Source organism: Sus scrofa, chromosome 15, assembly GCF_000003025.6.
Source record: "Sus scrofa isolate TJ Tabasco breed Duroc chromosome 15, Sscrofa11.1, whole genome shotgun sequence".
NCBI lineage: Eukaryota > Metazoa > Chordata > Mammalia > Artiodactyla > Suidae > Sus > Sus scrofa.
Genome location: NC_010457.5, coordinates 8,936,502 through 8,960,545, shown reverse-complemented (window position 1 = coordinate 8,960,545; position 24,044 = coordinate 8,936,502). Strand labels below are relative to the sequence as shown.

The 24,044-nt window shown below is 34.4% G+C and overlaps 1 protein-coding gene across 13 annotated transcripts in view; it reads left to right on the top strand.

Annotated features, from left to right (window-relative positions):
- KYNU (kynureninase) overlaps positions 1-24,044 on the top strand; it is a 135,617-nt gene that overhangs the window by 22,406 nt on the left and 89,167 nt on the right. For all 13 annotated transcript variants that reach the window (XR_002339332.1, XR_002339333.1, XR_002339334.1 and 10 more), the window contains 2 exons: positions 9,980-10,100; positions 17,879-17,961. Coding sequence is in view for 8 of the 13 variants with exons in the window: in XM_021075834.1 (XP_020931493.1) it covers positions 9,980-10,100; positions 17,879-17,961 (204 nt within the window). In the remaining 5 variants the exon portion in view is untranslated. The remainder of the gene's footprint in view (positions 1-9,979; positions 10,101-17,878; positions 17,962-24,044) is intronic.

Genomic DNA, 24,044 nt, shown 5'->3' with positions numbered 1-24,044 from the left:
TTATTTTAGAAAATATTCATTATGTAGGCAAGTCATTTAAAAAAAACTTTGGAACTTACCTTTATTTTTCAGTCAAATCACAGGATTACTTCCAGGTTTCCTCTTTAATTTGTAATAAAAGGAAAAAAAAACCAACCTAGAGTTATTTTATGATGCCTGTATTAATCTTGCTTTAGAATTATTTCACATGTGTTTTATTTCTGTCTTAAAATATTTTAAACAGACTAATTAAATCATATATTATAATAACTGCAGCTATATTAAGTTGAAAGTAATCTACCTTCTGTGACCTTGAGTAATTCAATTAAATGTGAGGAATCTCAGCTTTTGTTTTGCTTTGTTTTGCTTTTAATAAGATGATTATTCCAGACTTTCTGAAATATGACTATATAAGGAATTAGTTGGATATATTTTAATGTAATATCTATATCTACATCTCACACTAAAACAATTAAGTTTGAGTCTCTTAGTCAAGCTCTGGCATGGTATTTTTTTAAGATCCTGATATGACAGGCTAGCACATAAATTCAAGTGAAATATATAAAGATCATAAGGATATATTATACATATAATTTTTAAAAATTAACATTTCATGAATAAATTATCATAACTACTTTAAAAAGTATTATACTACATATTTATGATTTTAGAATAAATGTTTATCTCTTTCTTTCAAAAACAGAATATCTGGCATTTAACAATATTATTTGTAATTAGGATCATGTTTGGCTGACCTTGATAATATTAATTAGATGCTACAAACACACTGAGTGCTTTTTTTGTGGAAGCATTATAGTAGACAATTTATATATCAAAGACATAAAATTCTACTCAAAGACTTTAAAATAGTTGCAAGTTAAAATCTATATTTTCATTAGCATGCCAATAATTAATATATTAAATAGGTACATTTGCTTTTAGTTAAATGAACACAGTGAAATGTAGCAGAATTTAAATCACTTCCAAAGCACCTGACCTGAGAAGGCTGCTTATTGGGTTATTTTAACTTCAACAGAAGGAGTCTAGAAATATACTACAAGAGGTGTGCTGTATAGTGGTAGTGGATAGGATCAAAAGACATCAGCTAAAGTGTGCACTTGCTACTTTAGGCAACTGATATAGGAAGTATCCAGTGAGAAAGGATCTAAAGGACCCACAAAAAAGTACCCCATAATGGAAAAATCTACTAATATAAAGTCTCTAAAGCCAGATTAAGGTTTTCTTATCTTTATTTCCTTACTCCATTGAAGGAATTAAAAGCAGAGCAGTGAGGAATAAGAACAAACAATAACAGACATATTTCTCTATTCCAAAGTATAATTTTCTGAATTAGATCAGCCCAAAGCTGGAGATGGGGAAAAGGTTTGAATCTGAAGTAACAGTGAAATTTTAATTCATATTTAAGAAGCAAAAATCAACTGGATCTTGGGTTATATTTGGAATATATAGATAAACTAAAAGAATAAGCCAATAAGGTCTAGAGTGATGCACATTAATGATGCACTGAAATTACTAAGAAGCAAACAGGTGAATTTCCAGATTCAGAAACCCCATATCACAACCTTTGGTGAGAGAAGAGACTTTCAAACAAATGAGGTGAGGTCTGGAGAAAGCTGAAATTCTTCAGCACTTAAACCTTTAAGGAGGATGTTACATTAATTGTGTCATCTAAAAATGTACTGTTGAAGTCTTAACCCCCAGTACCAAAGAATGTGACTTTATTTGGAGATGGCATATGCAGGTGTAATAAAGTTAAAATCAGCTCATTAAATGTCACAAAAATACAAAGTATCGTAAGAGACTACTATAAGCAACTAAATGCTAATAAAATGGACAATCTCAAAGAAATAGATAAATTCTTAGAAAGGTACAATCTTCCAAGACTAAATCAGAAAGAAACAGAAAAGATGAATGGACCAATCACAGGTACTGAAATTGAAACTGTGATTAAGAAACTTCTAACAAACAAAAGTCCAGGACCAGATGGCTTCAGAGGCTTATTCCATCAAAAATTTAGAGGAGTTAACACCTATCCTTCTAAAACTATTCCAAAAAATTGCAAAGAAGTAACAATCCCAAACTCATTAACACCCTGATGTTAAAGCCATACAAAGATACCACAATAAGAAATATATATATATATAAAACAGGCCAATATCACTGATGAACATAGACGCAAAAATCCTCAACAATATACTAGCAAACTGAATTCAACAATATATTAAAAGGATCGTACACCATGATCAAGTGGGATTTACCTCAGGGATGCAAGGATTTTTCGATATCCACAAAGCAATCAGTGTAATACACCACATTAACAAATTGAAGAATAAAAACTATATGATCTTCTCAATAGACACAGAAGAAGCTTTTGACAAAATCCAACAACCACTTCTGATAAAAACCCTTCAGAAAGTAAGCACAGAGGGAACATATCTCAATCTAATAAAGTCCATATGTGACAAACCCACAGCTAACATCTCAATGGTAAAAAGCTGAAAAAATTCCCACTAAGATCAGGACAAGACAAGGATGTATGCTCTTGCCACTTCTAGCCAACATAATTTTGGAAGTCCTATCCATGGAAATCAGAGAAGAAAGATAAATAAAAGAAATCCAAATGGAAAGGAAGAAGTAAAACCATCACTGTTTGCAGATGACGTGATACTATACATAGAAAATCCTAAAGACACTACCAGAAAACTGTTAGAGCTCATCAATAAATTTGGTAAAGTTGCAGGATATAAATTTAATACACAGAAATCAACTGCATTTCTATATATTAACAATTAAAATCAAAGAGAGAAATTAGGGCAACAATGCCATTTACCATCACATCAAAAAGAATAAAATATCTAAAGAGAATAAACCTACCTAAGGAGACAAAAGAGCTGTACTCTGAAAACTATTAGACACTGATGAAAGAAATCAAAGATGATACAAACATATATACCATGTTTCTGGATTGTAAAAATCAATACTGTCACAATAACCATACTACCCAATGTGATCTACAGTTTCAACACAATCCCTAACAAATTACTAATGGCATTTTCCACAGAACTAGATAAAAACATTTTAAAATATGTATGGAAACACAAAAGACCCTGAATAGCCAAAACCTTCCTGAGAAAGAAAAGTGGAGCTAGGGGAATCAGGTTTCCAGACTTAAGACTATGCTACAAAGCTATACTGATTCGAATGGTATGGTACTGGTACAGAAACAGAAATATAGATCAATGGAATGGAACAGAAAGCCCAGAAATAAACCCAGGCATCTATGGTCAATTAATCTATGAGAAAGGAAGCAAGAATATACAATGGAGAAAAGAGAGTCTCTTCAATAAGTGGTGCTGGGAAAACTGGACAGCTACATGCAAAAGAATGAAATGAAAACATTTGCTAATACCATACACGAAAACAATCTCAAAATGGATTAGAGACCTAAATTATAAGACTCTTAGAGGAACACATAGGCTGACCACTCTCTGACATAAATTGCAGCAATATCGTCTAATTCCACCTCCTAGGGTGGAATGACAATAAAAACAAAAGTAAACACATGGGACCTAATTAAAGTTTTTGCACTTTAAGTTTAATTTTGAAAAGAAAACTATAAACAAAACAAAAAGACAACGCACATGATGGGAGAAAATATTTGGAAACTAAGCAACTGACAAGGGATTAATCTTCAAAAGATACGAACATCTCCTACAGTTTAATATCAAAAAAAACCAAACAACTCAATCAAAAACTGGGCAGAAGATCTAAATAAACATTTCTCAAAGAAGACACATGGATGGCAAGAAAACACATGAAAAGGTGCTCAACCTCACTAATTATCACAGAAATACAAATCAAAACTACTATAAGGTACCATTTTACATCAGCAAGAATGGCCATCATCCAAAAGTCTACAAATAATAAATGTCTGGACAGGGTGTGGAGAAAAGGGAACCCTCTTACATTGTTGGTGGGAATTTACATTGGTGCAACCACTACGAAAACAGTATAGATGTTCCTCAAAAAACTAAAAATAGAACTACATATGATCCAGCAAGCTCACTCCCGGGCATCTATCCAGAGAAAACCATAATTCAAAAAGATGCATGCACCCCAATGTTCACCACAGCACTATTTACAATATCCAAGACATGGAAGCAACCTAAATTTCTATCAACAGAGGAGTGGGTAAAGCAGATGTGGTAGATATATACAATGGGATATTACTCAGCCATAAAAAATAATGAAACAACGCCATTTGAAGAACATGGGTGGACCTAGAAACTTTCACACTAAAGAAAGTTAGACATGAAAGACAAAAATTATATATCACCTGCATATGGAATCTTAAATTAAATATATATATATATGAAATTATTTGCAGAAGAGAAACAAACTTTGAAAAACTTATAGTTACCAAAGGAGACAGGTGAAGGTGTGGGTGGGAGGGACAGACTAGGTGTCTGGGATTGGCATATGCACACTGAGGTACATGGAATGATTAACCAATGGGGACCTGCTGCATAGCACAGAGAACTCTACCCAGTATTCTATGATAATCTATGAGGGAAAAGAATCTTGAGAGAGAATGGATATATGTATATGTATGACTTTGTTATACAGCAGAAATTATCACAACCTTGTAAATTAATTATACTTCAATAAAACTTAAAAAAATGAGCTCATTAAGATGGGCCCCGGTCCAAAATGACTTCTAAAAGGGGGAAACCTGGAGATCAACAAGAAGACATGCAAGGGGACTATTGAGAAATTAAACTTTATGCCCAATTATTAACTCCTACTTGAAAGAAAAGTAATATGAATATATTATTTCTAAAATACATATTTTAGCAGAATGCCAAATTTTTAGTATGCTAAAAAAATTATAAGCTAAATTTTCAATATGCTAAAAAAATTATAAAACTAAAGAACAAGAATGGCTGATTTATGGTAATTCTGACTTGACTCTGGAAGAAAGAATAAATGTAATGAATGTTTTCAGAAAGGGAACTCTCTCCAGGCCACAAACATGGAGTAATTAAACAAGGTGGCCAATAGAACCCACAAGACATGGAGCTGTGTAACAGCCAGGTAACTATGCTGAAAGAATAGGAACTGAGTTCTTACCTAGAGCCCATAAATTCTCATGGATTTATTCTGGAAAACTAGACTTGGACTCAAGTTATATAAGGAAGCAGCACATAATTATCGTTAATGGTCAATGCAACAATCAAGAACTACTGACATGACAATTTACAACTTAAGGATGGGAAACAACAAGTCATAATTGACTCTGAGGTCCAGCAAATAACAGACATCTTAACCAAGGGGCTTCTTGGCAAAAATGAATAACAACTACAGACACTGAAGGAACATGTTAAGAATTCTGTAACTGAAGAATTTTCTTTTCACTTTCTCTATACAGAAATGCAACAGATTTCTGTATATTCATTTTGTGTGCTGCTACATTTCTGGATTCATTTATAAGTTCTAATAGTTTTCGGGAGGACACTTTAGGATTTTCTACGTAAAGTATCATATCATCTTCAAATAGTGACAGTTTATCTTTTTCCTTCCAACTTGGTTGCCTTTTATTTTTCGTGTCAAACTGATGTGCCTAAGACTTCCAAAACTATGTTAAATAAAAGTGGTAAAAATGGACCTCCTTTCCTTGTTCCTGAATTTAGAGGAAAAGCTTTCAGCTTTCACCACTGGTTATGAGGTTGGCTGTGGGTTTGTCATAAATGATCTTTATTATGTTGAGATATGCTCCCTCTATACCCAATTAGATGGAAGGCTTTTTTTTTTTATCATGAATGGATGTTGTGTCAAAGGATTTTGTTGCATTTGTTGAGATGATCATGTGATATTTATTTTTTCTATTGTTAATGTGGTGCATCACATTGATTTGTGAATGCTGAATCATGTTTGTGACTTTGGAACTTGATCATGGTGTGTGATCTTTTCAATACATTGCTGCATTCAGTTTGTTGATACTGTGTTCAGCATTTTTGCATCTATAATCATCAAAAATTTTGGCCTGTATTTTTTTCTTGTAGTGTACTTAATTGTGGGTAATTTGGCCTGATAAAAGTAATCTGGAGTGTTCCATCCTCTTCAATTTTTGAGATAGTTTGAGAAGGATAGGTATTAATTCTTCGTGTTTGGTAGGATTACTCTGTGAAGCCATCCAGTTTTGGATTTTAACTGCTGGGAGTTCTTGTTTTGTTTTTGCTTTGTTTTAATTACGTACTAAATTTTACTGCTAATGATCAGTCTATTCAAGTTATCTATTTCTTCTTGATTCAGTCATGGGAGGTTGTATGTTTGTAGAAATTAGTCCATTTCTTCTAAGCTGTTAAATTTGTTGGCATGTAACTGTTCATAGTCTTGTGATTTTTTTTTTTTTTTGTATCTCTGTGGTATTGGTTGTTGTATCTCCTCTTTAATTTCTTATTTTGATTATTTGGGTTGTCTCTCTTTTCTTCCTGGTGAGCCTTAATAAAGGTTGATTGATTTTGTTCATCTTTTCAAAGAACAAGCTCTTGATTTCACTAATCTTTTCTATTATTTTGTAATCTGTATTTCATTCTTTTCTTTTCTGACCTTTATTACTTCCTTTCCTTTGCTGACTTTTGGCTTTGTTTGTTCGTTTCATATATCTTACGTGATAGTTTATTTGAGAATTTTCTTATTTCTTGAGGAAGGCCTGTATTGCCTGAACTTCCTTCTTAGAAGTGCTCTTTCTGCATCCCATAGACATTTTCATGTATAATTTTTTCAAATACATTTTTGATCCACCTTTACCTCTCTTCTTCTAGAATCCTTACAATATGAATATTGGAATGTTTAATGTTATCCAAGATATCTCTTAAATTGCTTTCATTTTAAAAAATTTATTTTCCTTCCTGCTGATACAACAGGGTGATTTTCATTATTCCTTTTTCCTGATCACGTTATGCATTCTTTTGTATCATTAGGGGGGTTATTCATCCCTTCTAGTGTTTTTTTGTCTCTACGAATTAATGTGAAATAGCTACTTATTGTGGTCTTGAAGGAATGTTCTTATGTGGGAATGTCTCTGTGCAGACTGTGTTTGCCCAGTGCTTTTGGTGGGAGGGCTGGATGTGATATGGATACTAATCGCACCTTCCCTCAGGGTATACTGCCAGCTATCTAATGATATGAGGTCCTTATGACTTTATTAGACAAAGATCTGAAAGTTCTTCCTACACATGCCATTTCTCAATTTTTTTTTTAGCTTTAACACATTTAATATGTCAAAGTGCCATATTTTGGAGTAGCATTTCCTAACATCTATGACTAACAAAAGCATCAAATTATAGTAACAAATTTTCTTATCATTCCTCTGGCACAAAAGAAGCCTAGGTACCCATAGCTTAAAATCCTGCTTGTCTTTCATGGTGTAAAAATTAGTCAGGATTGACCTGGAAAGTGGTAGTTATTTCTTCATTCTTATGGGTAATTACCAAAAGCACTTTATTAATGTTCTATCCTACTTTTTACGTAGTGCCAACTGAATGCTCCCATGGTGTGATCTGATGTGCTTTGAGACTTTAAAAAACAACAACAAAACTCAACAAAATAAAAGGAAAATAGTTAAAAGAGATAGGGAACCTCACTTTGAGCTGGCATGAAATGAGATGATTTAGTTTACAATTCTAATTTTCTCCAAAATTGAACACACTTTAAAAATGACCTTCTAAATAAAAGTAATCCAATACTTATTTGTCTGTAAAAGCATCAATGATGAAGGAATAGGACAAGACAATGGGAACAGAGATCTTGGGTCATTGATGGGGTTGATAAATACAGAACATGTTTAGTATTTAAACTACTTATTTGAATGCTTAGGTAAAATTTGAGCCATGATACACCAACTGAAACCTCTTAATTCTAAATAAAATCCTTAAATATTTGTTCTTTATATCAACAAAGAACTCTTAATTAACCCCATTTAAATGTCTGAACAATATTTATACCTCTTTTATTGGGTCAGGCTTAAGAGATGCCAATGGAAAAAATACACGGTATGTATAAAAGCGATCAGCTTGAGGTAGATGGTATGTATGCCTTTAGAAAGTCTGTAAAGGTTTGATTAAGTATTCCAAATAAAGACAAGTATACTACCAAATGATTACAATAAAATTTCAACAAGAAGCCTAATCTGTTTTGCTATAGAATTAAGAAAAATTTTAGAATAACACAATTATAAACTTGTGCATTTCTAGAAAATACTTTAAGCTTATGGATTGGTTTATACCAGAGTCCAGCTCCAGCAGCAAGGGAGTGCACACCCTGTCAGGGATGGACGGTGTTGGCAGATGCACACGGATACAGCCTCTTTGTCCCTTCTCTCAGGGTGCTGGACTGCTCAAATTTTATTGGCATAGGTGATTATTTATACAGTTTAGTTGTAGATTACATCACAGTTTCCAGATTTTACAGTACAATAGGTATACATTATGTTCTAAAAATTTTTTTAACAAACCAAAATTAATAGGCACAAAACATCATGTTGTAAGTGGATACAAAACATTATGTGGAAAAAACATCATGTGAAAATAAGGAGATTCAGTACAAAGCATCTTGTGGCTACTACCTATTATTATGTTAAGTTAATCATTAATAGCCAGAAAGGTCTAGACATAAGAATCTGACATTAACAAAGTTCATTTTTAGATTAAAACCTAGGGTAAAAACTTCAAAGTATTATGGCAAGGGGACAGAATAAGAAATTATTTTTATTTCTAAATCAACCAATTTATTAAAACTTAAAAGCTTCCCAGGAAATTAAAAAGAAGATTTATTATTATTATGTTTTTTACCATGAATAATGTATACTTAAACTATTTTTGACCTATTGTGTACTCTAAAATACCTAACTCTAAGACCTATTGTTACTTATAACAAACTAATGAATATAATTTTTTATTTTAACTAAATTAGATTTGAATGGGGGGAATTCTACCAGGGTGAAACTCTTATTGTTCTATTATTGTTCCAATTTGTTGAGTCACAAATCAATATAGGAAAATAAAAATACAAACAAATAACAGGAAAGACTGAATTATCCAAGAAATAGTTTCCATTCTTGCACTGCTAAGCAGCCCCTTCATTTTGTTTTTGTTAGGTCAGCAGGTGAGCCTTATTGTCTTCTAGGGCCTGTCCTTGGAATTGCGCTGTACAGGCAGGCATTTCCTTGTTCAGGAACCTGCCCTTGGAATTACACTGTTCAGACAGGTCTTTATCCTGATCAGGAGCTAGCCCTCGGAATTGTACCATTCAGGCAAACTCCCTTCCTCGGCTCCTTGTATCTTTTCAGCTCCCTGCAGGTTTACTAACAAAATTGCATTTTTTGCAAACAGGAAAGAATTATAAAACAAATCATTAAAGTACTATTTGAATAAGAAGTAAATTTAGAGAATAATCTTTGCTTATATATGTATTTATAATATATGTGTGTATATATAGAGAATAAAATGTATAAATTTAATATATCTACTTCACATTCGTAAATAATCATTTAGATCTTTTTTTTACTTGCCTTATCTACTACACCAGTTAATGCAGGGATTAGTACTTGACTAAATTCTGGTGACCTTCTGCTGTGACTAGATAGGCTGATGTAATTCCTATAAAAATTCTGGTTTTAACTCCTTCCTATTGCCTTTGGCTTATTCTGACTGGGAATAGTTGCTAATCTAGACTTCCCCTTAGAGAACAATAAACATGAGCGATCTAAACCAAAAAGCATCTATATGTTTAAATTATATTTCAAAATATAATGTAGAAGATCATTTTCCAGAGAACTTGATGTTATCTTTGGGATATCTGTATGATATTATCCTTCTTGGAGCTAACTACATTAATTGTTTGTAGTGGATTAACAATGTTGCATGGAAGAATGTTAATTAATTGAATAAGTATTTTTTTACATTTTCTTCTATTCCAGTTGATTTATCTTTAGTGGATAAGGATGAAGATGCCATCTATTTCTTGGGAAATTCTCTTGGCCTTCAACCAAAAATGGTTAAAACATATCTGGAAGAAGAACTAGATAAGTGGGCCAAAATGTAAGTATTATTTCAAAAGCTATCATTTAACATCTCATTCAAGAATTTTAGGAGTTTCCATCAAAATGCAGCAGAAACGAATCTGACTAGTATCCATGAGGATGTGGGTTCGATCCCTGGCCTCGCTTAGTGGGTTAAGTATCTGGCATTGCTGTGAGCTTTGGTGTAGGTCACAGACATGGCTTAGATCCTGCTGTTGCTATGGCTGTGGCATAGGCCAGCAGCTGTAGCTCTGATTAGACCCCTAGACTGGGAGCTTCTATATGCCACGGGTGAGGACATAAAAAGCCAAAAAAAATTTTTTTAAAAATAAATCTAGGTTGTTTACTATTTGGAGAGATATATAACAGAATTTAGAATTTCAGGTCAGAGAGGAACTCAAAGGATCATGTTATTCAATACTGTCCTTTTATTGATGAAATAACTGAGGATCAATAAATAAGGTCATATGGCAAGCTAGCGGCAGAATCATTAGATCTTTTAAAATATTTAAAAATTTAAGTTCTTTCCCTGAATTGACACATTTATATCATATGCCACTGTTTTATTTTTTAAATTACTGACGAGGGAATTAATATTTAGGATTAAATTTAGTGTTTTCATGATTAGTTCTTGGCCAAACTCTACCATGATAATTTTTATAAATAAAAAAATAAAAATTGTTGGGTGGATGAGTACAATAGAAGGTACTTCCATCCCCAAACTGAAGATAATTATTGAGAAGATTCTCCATTTGGGCTTAGCAAGCACGTTCACTACAATCATGCAGGAATCTTAAATCGGGATTCATTTTTTCCTCCATCTTTTCTATTCTGCTTTTACTCTTCTGCTTATTAAATCCTTCACATTTTCTGACTACCTGAATGCCTGGCCTCTTTAATATTAACTTTCTCAACCACTGATTACCCTTCTCTGAATGTCCACTGCATTAATAATCACTGATCTACAACAGTCGGTTTAGAGGTTTTGGCTTTCAGTAGTTTTATATCTGTAGCTATACTATTATAAATCCTTTAAGGAAAACAACCTAATTTTATGTACTACTTATTCTTCCCCAGTATTTACTGATAAAGCTGAAACTAGAAATATATCTATATATCCACACAAGTATATAGATATATAGATAGTTTTTGGCCATGCCTGTAGCATGTGCAAATTCCTGGGCCAGGGATTGAACTCATGCCGCAGCAGCAACCCGAGCCACTGCAGGGACAACACCAGATCCTCAACCCACTGTGCCTCAAGAGAATTCACGGAAATATTTTAAACTATTTAAAATTTTGTATCATTTATAAGATTTACAATATTAAAATATATAAATATTTTAAAATATTTTTGATTCCTAGACTCTGAAAAATAGATATTAGAGGTACACTAAACCTAAAGGTTATTAGATAACATTGTAAAGTTCTTAATTTTACTGGTGAAGAATATAAGTTCACACTTCACTGCAAGAATAAAGATTTATATAATTATTAGATCTATTATAACCATCTGCATAACATTTATGTATGAGTTGAAAAATATCACCACATTTGGAAGCATTTTTCACTAGCAGGTTTTAATATTTAAAAAATGAGCATCGGAGTTACAAACCCAACTGGTATCCATCAGGATGCATGTTCGATATCTGGCCTCGCTCAGTGGGTTAAAAATCTGGTGGCATAGGTTGCAGGCATGGCTCAGATCTGGTGTTGCCATAGCGGTGGCATAGATATGAGTTGCAGTTCTAGCCTGGGAACTTCCATATGCCACAGATACAGCTATAAAAGGCAACAACAACAACAAAATGAACATCAAAGTTAATAAAAGCAGTTATTATTCATTTTTGTCCTTAATGTAAAAGAAAGCAGAGAATTTGATTGAATTTGAATTCTGGAGAGTGTTCTTGCCTCTTGGATACTCATTCAGCAAAACTGTGCATCTCTATCCTTTAGGCATTTTAGAAAGGATGCTGCTCTGATATCCTATTCATATTCTTATGAACATCCCACTTTATTAAAAGACTGGTTAATTATTTTCAAGACTTGTATTCCAGTTATATTCCAGTAAAGTGCCTCTCTGTCAAAACACCCCTCTATTGTTGTTACCTTTCAATTTTATATTTTACCTTGTGACAACAGAACATTACATAACCTTAAACCCTTCTACCTATTTTTCATCAGACAGACAATTCATAAAGGAGATGTCTTTTTTTTTTTTTTTTCTTTAGGGCCACACCCATCCTAAAAAGGAGGTTGCCATGCTGGGGGTTGAGTCAGAGCTGTAGCTGCGGGCCTACACCACAGCCTCAGCAACATGGGATCCAAGCCACATCTGTGACCTACACCACAGCTCACAGCAATGCCAGATCCTTAACCCACTGAGAGAGACCAGGGATCAAACCTGCGTCCTCATGGATGCTAGTCAGATTTGATTCCATTGAGCCATGATGGAAACTCCAGAGATGCATTTTAATGCTATATGCAATGCAGACTAAATTTTAAAGCCTTCTTCTGAGAAAAAAATTATGTAGCTAGTTTGGTTTTAGTCTTTGTGCTATAAACTGTGGTGGCCCTGAAAACCTGACAATATCAGTGCTGTTTGAGGTATTTGATCGCAAACCTGGTCCCTCCTCTCCAATCCCTGATCTTTGATCTCAAGGCGTGTGTTCATTGTTTTTTTTTTACTCCTAAATCTTTAGCTTAAAATTCCACTCTGACCTTTTCCAGCTAGGGTTGTGCTGGGAGGAAAACTTTTCCTCTACCAACTTACATTGTAGTGGTTGGAGACCTAAGAATTGACAACAGACAGGTTAACAGGAGAAAAGTTTAGTTCCCATGCCTGTGAAGCATTCTGTTAAGGAGTGATTCACAGCAGTCAGAGCAAGGGTTTAAACCAACTTAACAAAAGGGGGTAGTTTTAGGGCTTCAAAAGGAAAGTGTACAAGATTCTATTGGAATTTCCATCCTGATGATAATGTGCAGTATCTTGCTTGGCTAGAAGCTCCCTGAGAGAAAGATGGATGGCAAGTGAATTTGGTTCACTAGTTGGATTCGTTAAACACTGCTCCACAACGGGAACTCCACAAATTCATTTTCAATTGTATGTGATTTCTAAAGTAGTTAGTGACACTTTACCTTGGAGAATATAGTTATTTTGTGAAAAGATAATATTTAGAAGAATGTCAATATTCTGTAGCATACAATTTTTAGGGTGACCTCACTCTGATATAATTAGTTATCAGCAAGAATGTACCATAACAATAAGAAGCGTCAATATCATATGCTTGTTCCCTGTGGGTCTGCTAGAATGGATACGTAATAAACTTACATAATTTTTGAGAAAATTTTAAATTAAGTATTTACTGATAGACTATTTAAAGGAGAATGACATGGGTTAAAACTCACAGTGATGAAGTTCAGCTAGAAGGAAAAGATTGGTCAGTCCTAAAGAGCACACTGTAAGTTGCATAGTGTGTCCCTAAGATATCACTATATCTTAGATCTTCTGGGTTGTCATATTTGCTCATAAATATTTTTTTTCCTTTTCATAGGAGCAAAAACTTGTGATGGTTATGTCTTAATAGGAATTCTTCTAAAAACTTAGGCATTTTAGATATATTTATTTAAAGAGAAAAATAGCCCACTGAATTACACATCAGTAACAAACTGCCTAGTTTGCAGACAATGACTTAGCTTACAGAGCAATATGTGTACAGAAAGGGCACTTGTGAAGCACATGGCTCCATGTGTGTTCCTGCAGGCCCCGCAACCTAGTTCAATTTAAGTGTTTCTTTCTTTAAAAAAAAAAAAAAAGGTATTGTAGAAGAAGAAGGACTTTCCCTCTACTGTACTAGGTCCATTTTCTGGGTCTATGAAATAAACTAATAGTAGGCAGATTAATAGGATAAAATGCATTAAAATTTGTTATTTTTTAAATATTATAAGCATGAAGGCATCACAGGGGGCGAAAAGTGAATATCCAAAAAAGTAATGAGATTTGAGAGCTTATATGTCATCTCGATAGGAGATAGGAGGGGCAATATGGGCCACTTTGGGGAAAGTAAATGATTTTTAGGAAAGATGAATGGGCCTTTAGAAGAATAGATGGGAGGGAGTTCCCGTCGTGGCGCAGTGGTTAACGAATCCAACTAGGAACCATGAGGTTGCGGGTTTGGTCCCTGGCCTTGCTCAGTGGGTTAACGATCCGGCATTGCCATGAGCTGTGGTGTAGGTTGCAGACTCGGCTTGGATCCTGTGTTGCTGTGGCTCTGGCGTAGGCCGGTGGCTACAGCTCCGATTCAACCCCTAGCCTGGGAACCTCCATATGCCGCGGGAGCGGCCCAAGAAGTAGCAACAACAACAACAACAACAAAAGACCAAAAAAAGAGAAAAAAAGACAAAAGACAAAAAAAAAAAAAAAAAAAAAAGAATAGATGGGAGATGTGATGGTTTGTGACAAAGTGTGTCTGGATGTGGTACTGACTTCCAGTATCCTCTCCGGTGACCAGTCAATTTTCTTTGGTTGATGAAACTCTAAAGAGGGAATTTGTGACAACTGAGTTCTTTTTGGAGGATCTGTCTTCAGGCAGATAAGGGGAGTTCAGAGATATCCTCCCCATGCATTTTCTATTTTGCAAGTGCCTTCAGTTTAAAATAACCCTTATGCCAAAGAGGCCAATTTTACTATGGCTTATTCTACTACCCTTCAGTGTGAATAAGTTATAGAAATTTTTCTGACATCTCTGTTGGCTAATCATCAATTGGGTCACAGAAAAAAAAGAAAGTTGTGATGTCTTTAAGGAAGACTGTGAAGTCTTATTTATTCACTTATTTAGGGGAGATTTTAAAAGCAGGGCCACTTTTCATTTTGTAGGATGGTTAAAGCAGAGTCCTATTTCAAAGAGGATCCACATTTCTATTAACTTTCTAATTGGATTTTATATCCTGAAATCTAATTTCATGAGTAAATACTGCTCTGCAGACATCTCAGAGGACAGCCCACTCATGGCAATCATTGATGCCATGGTAGTGAGTTAACTCTTTATTCTCTTTTCTTTTACAGCATTTGTAAAAGAAGAGTGCAACTACAGAGCAACTATTTTAAGCAGTTTTGAATGAGAACCTAATCTCTTTTTCTTTTTTGTCTTTTTAGGGCCACATTGGAGGCATATGGAAATTCCCAGGCTAGGGGTTGAATTAGAGCCGTAGTTACCAGCCTATGCCACAGCCACAGCAGTGCCAGATCCGAGCCATGTCTGTGACCTACACAGCAGCTCACGGCAATGCCAGATCCTTTAACCCACTGAGCGAGGCCAGGGATCAAACTCACATCCTCATGGATACTAGTCAGGTTCATTACTGCTGAGCCACAACAGGAACTGGAACATAATCTTTTTCTAAACTCAAATATGTATGTTTATAATTGCACTGTGATCCACATCAACTCTTTCTAATGACAGGCCCCTTTACTTTGAGTTTATTTGGGTAACACTTTCTAAACACAATTTACTACCCCAGGCTAGTAGACTGAAAAAATGAAGATGGAGACTCTGTGTATGATATTTTAAAGGGAGGGAGATGCCAAGAGCACTGCAGGAAGAAACATATCCTTAAAGATTATTATCATGGTGTCTACCAGAGTGAGAAGTAGGTGGCATAATATTCTGAGATATAAATGCTCAGAGGCAGAACATAGAATTTTATTACCTAAATGTACTAAGATGTATCGTGCTATCAGTAAGGCCATGGAGCTGTATGTGATTAAAATAAAAAAGGATCCAAGTATCTGCCTTTAACTATTATTTAATGATAATGATTTTTATCTTCAGCATTTATATTGGAAGTCAAGAAAGAGGCAAGCTGCAGGCTATCTAACAATAATATGAATAACATGAACTAACAATTCCCCTCCCTCCTTAGTCTGTTTTTTCTCAGTCTTTTTCCTACATCTCGGTTTATATGGTAATTGAAATATTAGTTTAAAAGTCATGTTTTACACTACATGTTGATGAAGTAAGTTTTAACATTAGATTTGCATTGGCAAAGAAGAATCAGAAAGGGAGTACAAATATTTTTTACATATTATTTATTTTTCACAGTGATCCTTTAAGGTCCATATTGTAATCCATTTACTGTTATGAAAGTGGAAAATCAGACCCTATAAGCTTCTAATAAATGTAGCCTCATAACCAGTTGTGACCTAGAACGGGTTCATCCCAGGTGATCTAAGCCTGTTGCTAAATATTCAGGATTTTTGTTGATACCATGAAATTGGTCACAGGGGGTAGTCACACCACAAAAATGACAAAGGCTGAAAAACAGGGCTTCTTTCTTCCAGTTCCCTCACTGCTTTGTAGGGGAGAAAAAATAATTTTCCCTCTATCCTTCTGAGTTTTTAGCTGAGACCTCCGTAATAAAAGATAGATTATTGCAGAAGTTTATTAACATGAATGCCTCATGTATACATAGGAAATATCCAGAGAAAAACAAGTAACTCCCAGAGGTGGCTGAGAATTCAAGCGTAAATCCCAATTTAACAGGGAAAGAGGAGGGGAATTGGAGGCCTCTTAAGGGATAGTGAAAGATTTCTATGAAAGATGCTTGAGTCTTTGAGGAATAGATAGGAGATATAGTTTGTGACAAAGTTAGTATGGGAGTGGGACTGACTTCTAGTCTCTTCTGTGCTCAGAGTCTTCTGTTTCATCCCTGGTTGATGAAACGCCTGAAGAGGGCATTTATGACCATTGAGTTCCTTTTGAAAGATCAGTCTTTAGGTAGAGAGGGACGTTCAGAGAAAGCACTCCTGCATTTTCTGTTTTTCAAGTTCTTTCAGCTCAAGATGGTCAATATATCACAATGATATATTTTAAGGTTTCATGTTCTGCTACCCTTCACCTCTGAGAGAGGTTCTATCATCTCACCACTGCCAGCTCACTGAATTTCAGAGTGTGTGTTCAAATACAATTCACACTACACACAGAGCACTGTACATAGAGCATGCTCATTCCTTTCTTCCAAGTTTATACAATCTTTGGATTCCAAAAGAATTAAGAACAATCTGATTCAGAGCTTTCTAAGATATAAGTTTGTAACAGCACACAAAGTCACTTCTTTCTTGATCCTTTGTTTTAATTTCTTCTACATTTTTTCAAACGTATTTGCCTCTCTCATTTGATACTTGGGATTTGAAGTTTTCTTATGTATTTTGTGTTTTTCTATTATGCCTACTATGGTCCTTACTAGAATAAAAAAATTGAGATAGAATATGATATATGAAATTGCTAGAAAATATGTCAATATATAGCATTGGCTTTGATTACTGCCAAGTTTCACTATCTACTCAAATGTCACCATGAGTTTAGTCACATTTTATACACTTCTATTTAATTTACAGGTTGTAATTATATTTTATTTTATTTTTGCTTTTTAGGGCCACTACTGTGGTGGCAGTTCCCAGGCTAGGGGTCTATTGAGAGCTGCAGCCACCAGCCTATGCCACAGCCATAGCAATGTGGGATCTGAGCTGTGTCTGTGACCTCATCACAGCTCATGGCAACGCTGTATCCTTAACCACTGAGTGAGGCCAGGGATCAAATCTGTATCCTCATGGATACTAGTTGGGTTTGTAACCTGCTAAGCCACAACAGGAACTCCTTTAATTACATTTCAAATTTAATTAATAATCATTTTACTCTCTACCCTCAAATAATAGTGATATATTTTACACACAAACACACACATAGATATACACCATACACATAAACTGATATTGTTTACATCCCTTTTCAATTTCAGGGGGGCTTACGGTCATGAAGTAGGGAAACGTCCTTGGATTATAGGAGATGAAGTTATTTTAGGACTTATGACTGACATTGTAGGTAAGTACAAAATGATTTTTTTCCAAAAGAATCATAAAAATATAATCATTTAGTTATATACATAGGTTATAAGGTAAAATTTTTTGAACATCACCCTTATTTTCTATTTTAATCCGCAATACTAAAGAATAAGCATACCTTTAATTTAGACTTGATTGCTAATGTTGTTATTTTCTTATACATTCTAAGATTACTATTTACTTACCAATGAAAAATATATGCTTTTATAGTTAAATAGCATAAAATTCAACTTAAATGAATTTTCTGATTTCATTATATGGTAAAATAAACATTAACCTACACATGCTAAAGGTCTAAAATACCAATCATATTTTGTTTCATTTCAATTTAATCCATGATAACATTTTAGAAGTAAGCTGAGTTTTGTTGAAAACAATATAGGTGATGCTTTTAATTGGTCTATTATGTATTCCTTAAGGTGAATTCTATCTACTCTTAGCAGTATTCAAGTTAGTTTTAGATGGTAAAGGTATTAATGTTTCGAAAAAAGTTATTTATTTAATTAGATTGATTATTCAGCATTGCCTAAAACCTCATATGAAATTTAGGGCATTAAACAATACACACACACACACACACATATACACACACGTGTGTGTGTGTGTGCATATATATATATATACATATAACCAGAGAAGAATATGCTGCTGAGTCCCATTGTATATTACCTACATAGAGACACTTCTTTAAGATCAGGAAATGTAACAATTTTTCCTCAAATGTTCAAATAAACACAGAGAATTAGGCAAAGTGAGGCAAAAGAGATATATTTCAAATAGTGAACCTCATAAAACTGGGAAGAACTAAGTGAAGTATTAATAAGTATAACATTATCTCAATAAAAATTCAAGATAATGATTATAAAGATGCTCAATGAATCCAGGAGAATTGATGAAAACAGTGAGAAGTTAAGCAAAGAGTTATAAACCTTAAAGAAGAACCAAAGCTGAAGAATACACTAATTGAAATAAAAATACACAAGAAGCAATCAGCAGTAGATTAGATGACACAGAGGAATGCATCAGTGAAGTGGCAGACAGAGTAGTAGAAACCACTCAAGCTAAACAGGAAAAAAAATAAAAAATAAAAAAATTAAATTGAGGGCACTTTAAGAAACCTCTGTGATAACATCAAGGGTACTAACATTCATATTATAAGGGTCCCAGAAAGAGAGAAAGGGGCAGAGAAGTTATTTGAAATGATAATAGCTTAAAGATTTCCTAACCTGGGAAAGGAAACAGACCTCCAAGTCTAGGAATCACAGAGAATTCCAAATAAGAACAACCCAAAAAGGTCCACACCAAGGCAAACTATAATTAAAATTGTCAATAAATAAAGAGAAAGAGAAAAAATCGTAAAAGCAGCAAGGGAAAAAAAGCAAGCAATTACATGCAAGGGAACTCCCATGAAACAATCAACTGACTTATCAGCAAAAATGTTGTAGGTCAGAAGGGAGTGGCATCATAAATTTCAAGTGATGAAAAGAAAAAAAAAAAAAAACCTACAATCAAGAATACTCTATTTGACAAATCTATCATTCAGATTTGAAGGAGAAAGAGTTTTAGAAATAAGCAAAATCTAAAAGAGTTCAGCAGCAGTAAACCTGCTTTACAAAAAAGGTTTAGGACTTCTCTAAGTGGGTGGGAAAGAAAAGGCCAAAACTAGAAACATAAACATTATGAAAGGAAAAAAATATTTTATGCTCCTATACACAGTCATTTGTTCTGTAATAATTCACATTTTTGTTGTTATATTTGATTTACAATGTCGTGCCAATTTCTGCTGTATAGCAAAGCAACTCAGTCACAATTCACATTTTAAATAGTGCTTCCTGACAACATACCAGCTGACTCTTCTTTAATATGGGCAATAAGTATAGCAATTCACATTAAAGGTGGTGATATTATCAGACCACACTAGAAGGGTAAGCAGAGATCAGCTGGGGGTAGGGCGGATGTTGTCTACAGTAGATAATTTATAAGAGAATGAAAAAGGAGAGACTGGGAGAAAGAACACCCTTGCATTTGCAGAAGTCATTACTCTTTCTAAGTAGTGATCCTGTTGACTTTGCTGGTAACCACATGTGGGTAGAGGGGGAAGAAAGCATTTCTTATGTTAGATGTTTACTTGGGGAGTTGCCTTCAAGGAGAAGGAAGAGATTCAGATGAAAAATAGTCAAAATAATCTAGGTTAAGTTAGCTGGCAAATGTACCACAAATAACTTAGGGACATTGTTTTTCTAGCTTCTCTATGTATTTCTAGGGCTCGTTCAGCATAAATACAGTGTTTTGCCTTAAATACTCCCCCTAGGAGATCCTGTTGTTGCTCAGCAGTAATGAACCCAACAAATATCCATGAGGATGTGGGTTCAATCCCTGACCTTGCTCCATTAATTAAGGATCCAGCATTACCATGAGCTGTGGTGTAGGTTTCAGATGCGGCTCAGATCCCAGGTTGTTGTGGCTGTGGCATAGGCTGGCAGTTGCAGCTCCAATTCGACCCCTGGCCTAGGAACTTCCATATGTCACACATGCAGCCCTAAAAGGCAATAAATAAATAAATAAATAAATAAATAAATAAATAAAATACTCCCCCAAAAGTATATCCTCAGTACATAACTTTGCATTTTACTCCTTCCTAAAGTGGCTGGATTTCCAGAAAGCCTCAACATGATAGAGAACCAAGATTAGCCCTAGGTGGCCCAGTATAGGCCACTGGATCACTCCTCAAATTTTAGGTATTCAGTCAAATTAACCTTTAGAATTCTCTGTTGGATCAAAGTATCACTGGTAAAGGCAGAGAGGACATAGTCCAGTCCATAATATATACCCTGGTGAAAACGAGAGTTAAATAAATGTTTATTCACTTCTACTCTAACTTAGCTCCTAGTATCCATGCAGAAGACTAGAAAAGTCTTCCCTGCAATATCTGGATAACCTAAAGGTTCTGACATTGGTTTTCACAGTACAGTGGCCCAACAGGGTCACTTTAAAACAAATCCAACCACATGCATAGTAGAGAACACACTCACATTTAATACAGCTTGAACTACCAGAGTTTTAAGGAAAATATGATTTTAGTTTGTGAACCACATGAATGTATAACCTATTCAAAAATTAAAAAACAAACAAACAAAACCTCCATAGAAGAGTTGCAAGCAAAAGCAAGCTCTGTTTGCTATTAGTTATTATTGGGTAATCATTACACTATGCATTTTTTAAACACTACACACATTTATATCTGTTTATGCAGTTTAATTATAGGATCAAAACATTGGCTTCTAGTTTAAGATAACAGAATAAGTAAAAAATGATAATGCTCCTTTCTTTGCAAATACAGAGAAATTATAGAAAATATTTAGGAGTTCCCATTGTGGCTCAGCAGAAACGAATCTGACTGGCATCCAGAGGATGCAGGTTTGATCCCTGGCCTCGCTCAGGGGGTTAAGGATCCAGCATGCTGTGAGCTGTGTGTAGGTCACAGACATGACTCAGATCCCATGTTGCTCTGGCTGTGGTGTAGGCTAGCTGCTACAGCTCCTATTTGACCTGGGAATCTCCATATGTTGCAGGTGCAGCCCTAAAAAGAAAAAAAAAATTTTAGATTAACAAACATGTGGATAGCAGCACTAAAATAATTAAATAGAAGTCTTTACTGACCAGAAATATAGTCATGACTGAGGAAAGAAGAAGCTGGAAGCAAATAATTGGGGGCAGTGCATGAAGCTAGGATGAGTGTGTAGGGCCTAAGTCCAGGAATCTCACAGGAAGTCCCAGGGAGAATCTATACAGCTCTGGACGCCTAGGGTTCAGACCCAAGACCAGAATTTTGTCAGCAATGGCAAGTAAAGGTGAGAATATAGCATCTCCTGGCAAAACAGTCAGGATCTTGTAACCACAGAGGACTTGATCAGATTGCCAGCCTTATCCAAAAGAATATATATTCTCACGGCGGGAATTCACTCAAAAGTCGAACATGAATTTTTTTTTTTAAACTGAAAAAAAAAATCCTGAATTAATTTGATCTGAGCATATATGTTTTCCTTAGATGTAGTGTTTGTTTTTTTCTTGCTAGATTTGCTTTCAGAACATAAACTGCATTCCAATCCTGTTATTTTGTGGTTAATATTTATTATCCTCTAAAGAGGAGTTAGGAGGTTTATATACAAGCCAGGGAAGTGGTAAGGCAATATCAGTTAGTGAGATTTATTTATGAAGCCCATAAAACCAAAAAAAGATTTCCTTTGACCATTTAAAAGTTTATAGCTCTACTGCAACTTATTAAATGTGCATGTGTTTTTCTGCCCAGAAAATACAGATGTGTCACAGTGATCACTGATATTTTAAACCAGCCTACCTCTCATTGTTGTTATTAAGGAAAATTAAAAAAAAAAAAAAACTAAATATTCAGATTGAACTTACTAAAAATGTTTTAAAGAATATTTACCAGCTCTAGCTTTAGGGTTTTTTTGTGTGTGTTTTTTGAAATAACATACAAAGTTATGGGACAAACTTTATTGTGTTCTGTTTTTTTTTGTCCCTGAATGTTATATTAATTGAATTACAATCATTCGATAAATACTATGGAATATAAAAAAATTATCCTTTGAAATAGGAAAAGTCACTTTTGTATACATGAAACTCAGTAACTATGTCTATCTATATAGTCACAAACCTTACTATGAAAAATGCATTATCAAATTTTATTTAGAATATTGTTAGAGAATCACTGAACTAAATGAATTATTTTAATTATTATTTTATTAAATTTCTATTTTGTTCTCTATAGTACATGTTATATCAGGAGAAATATTCGTAACTTTTTTTGTTTACCAAATGAATATGAATTGATAGTGTGCAAAAGCGTATTAAGAGAAAAATTTTAAAAGCTCTTTGTAAAATTTCACTCAAATTTTTTTACCTTTATACTTGTATATATTAGTCAAAGAAATTTCTTTTAAGTTGAAAAATGAATTAATTCATCCTATTCACTTCAGTAGGAACTGATTCTTTTAGAAGGTATTTGTACATGTGTTCGTGTTTATCTTGTTTACTTTGAATCCCATGAAGGTTCCCCATTTGCCTGGGTTTGCCTAGGTTCTCAGAAAATCTGGTAGAGTTTAAATAAGTAAAAACAATGAATAGTTTCTGATTTGTTTCTTATCTGCATATATTGTTCTCTGTTGCAATTTTTAAAAATTATTCTTTCTCACATTGTAATACAAGAAACCTCAAGACTTCTTTGGAAGTGGGTATTGTGTAAATCACAAAATAGCTTTTAAAATTATGTGGTAACCTCAAAAAAGCAGCAGAAATATATGACAAACCCACAGCGAACATCATTCTCAATGGTGAAAAGCTGAAAGAATTCCCGCTGAGATCAGAAACAAGACAAGGATGTCTGCTCTCGCCACTACTCTTCAACATAGTTCTGGAAGTCCTAGCCACGGCAATCAGAGAAGTAAAAGAAATAAAAGGAATCCAAATTGGAAAGGAAGAAGTAAAACTATCCCTATTTGCCGATGACATGATACTATACCTAGAGAATCCTAAAGACTCTAGCAGAAAACTGTTAGAGCTCATCCACGAATTTGGCAAAGTCGCAGGATACAAATCAATACACAGAAATCCACGGCATTTCTATACACTAACAATGAGAGAGCAGAAAAGGAAATTAGGGAAGCAATCCCGTTTACCATCACATCCAAAAGCATAAAATACCTAGGAGTAAACCTACCTAAAGAGACAAAAGACCGGTACTCTGACAACTGCAAGCCACTGATGAAAGAAATCAAAGATGACACAAATAGATGGAAAGATACACCATGCTCATGGGTTGGAAGAGTTAATGTTATCAACATGACTATACTACCCAAGGCAATCTACAGATTCAATGCAATCCCTATCAAACTACCAAGAACATTTTTCACAGAACTCGAACAAAATAGTTTAAAGTTTGTTTGGAAGCCCAAAAGACCCAGACTAGCCAAAGACATCCTGAAAAAGAAAAATGGAGCTGGAAGGAATCAGGCTCCAGGACTTCAGACTACACTCCAAACCAAC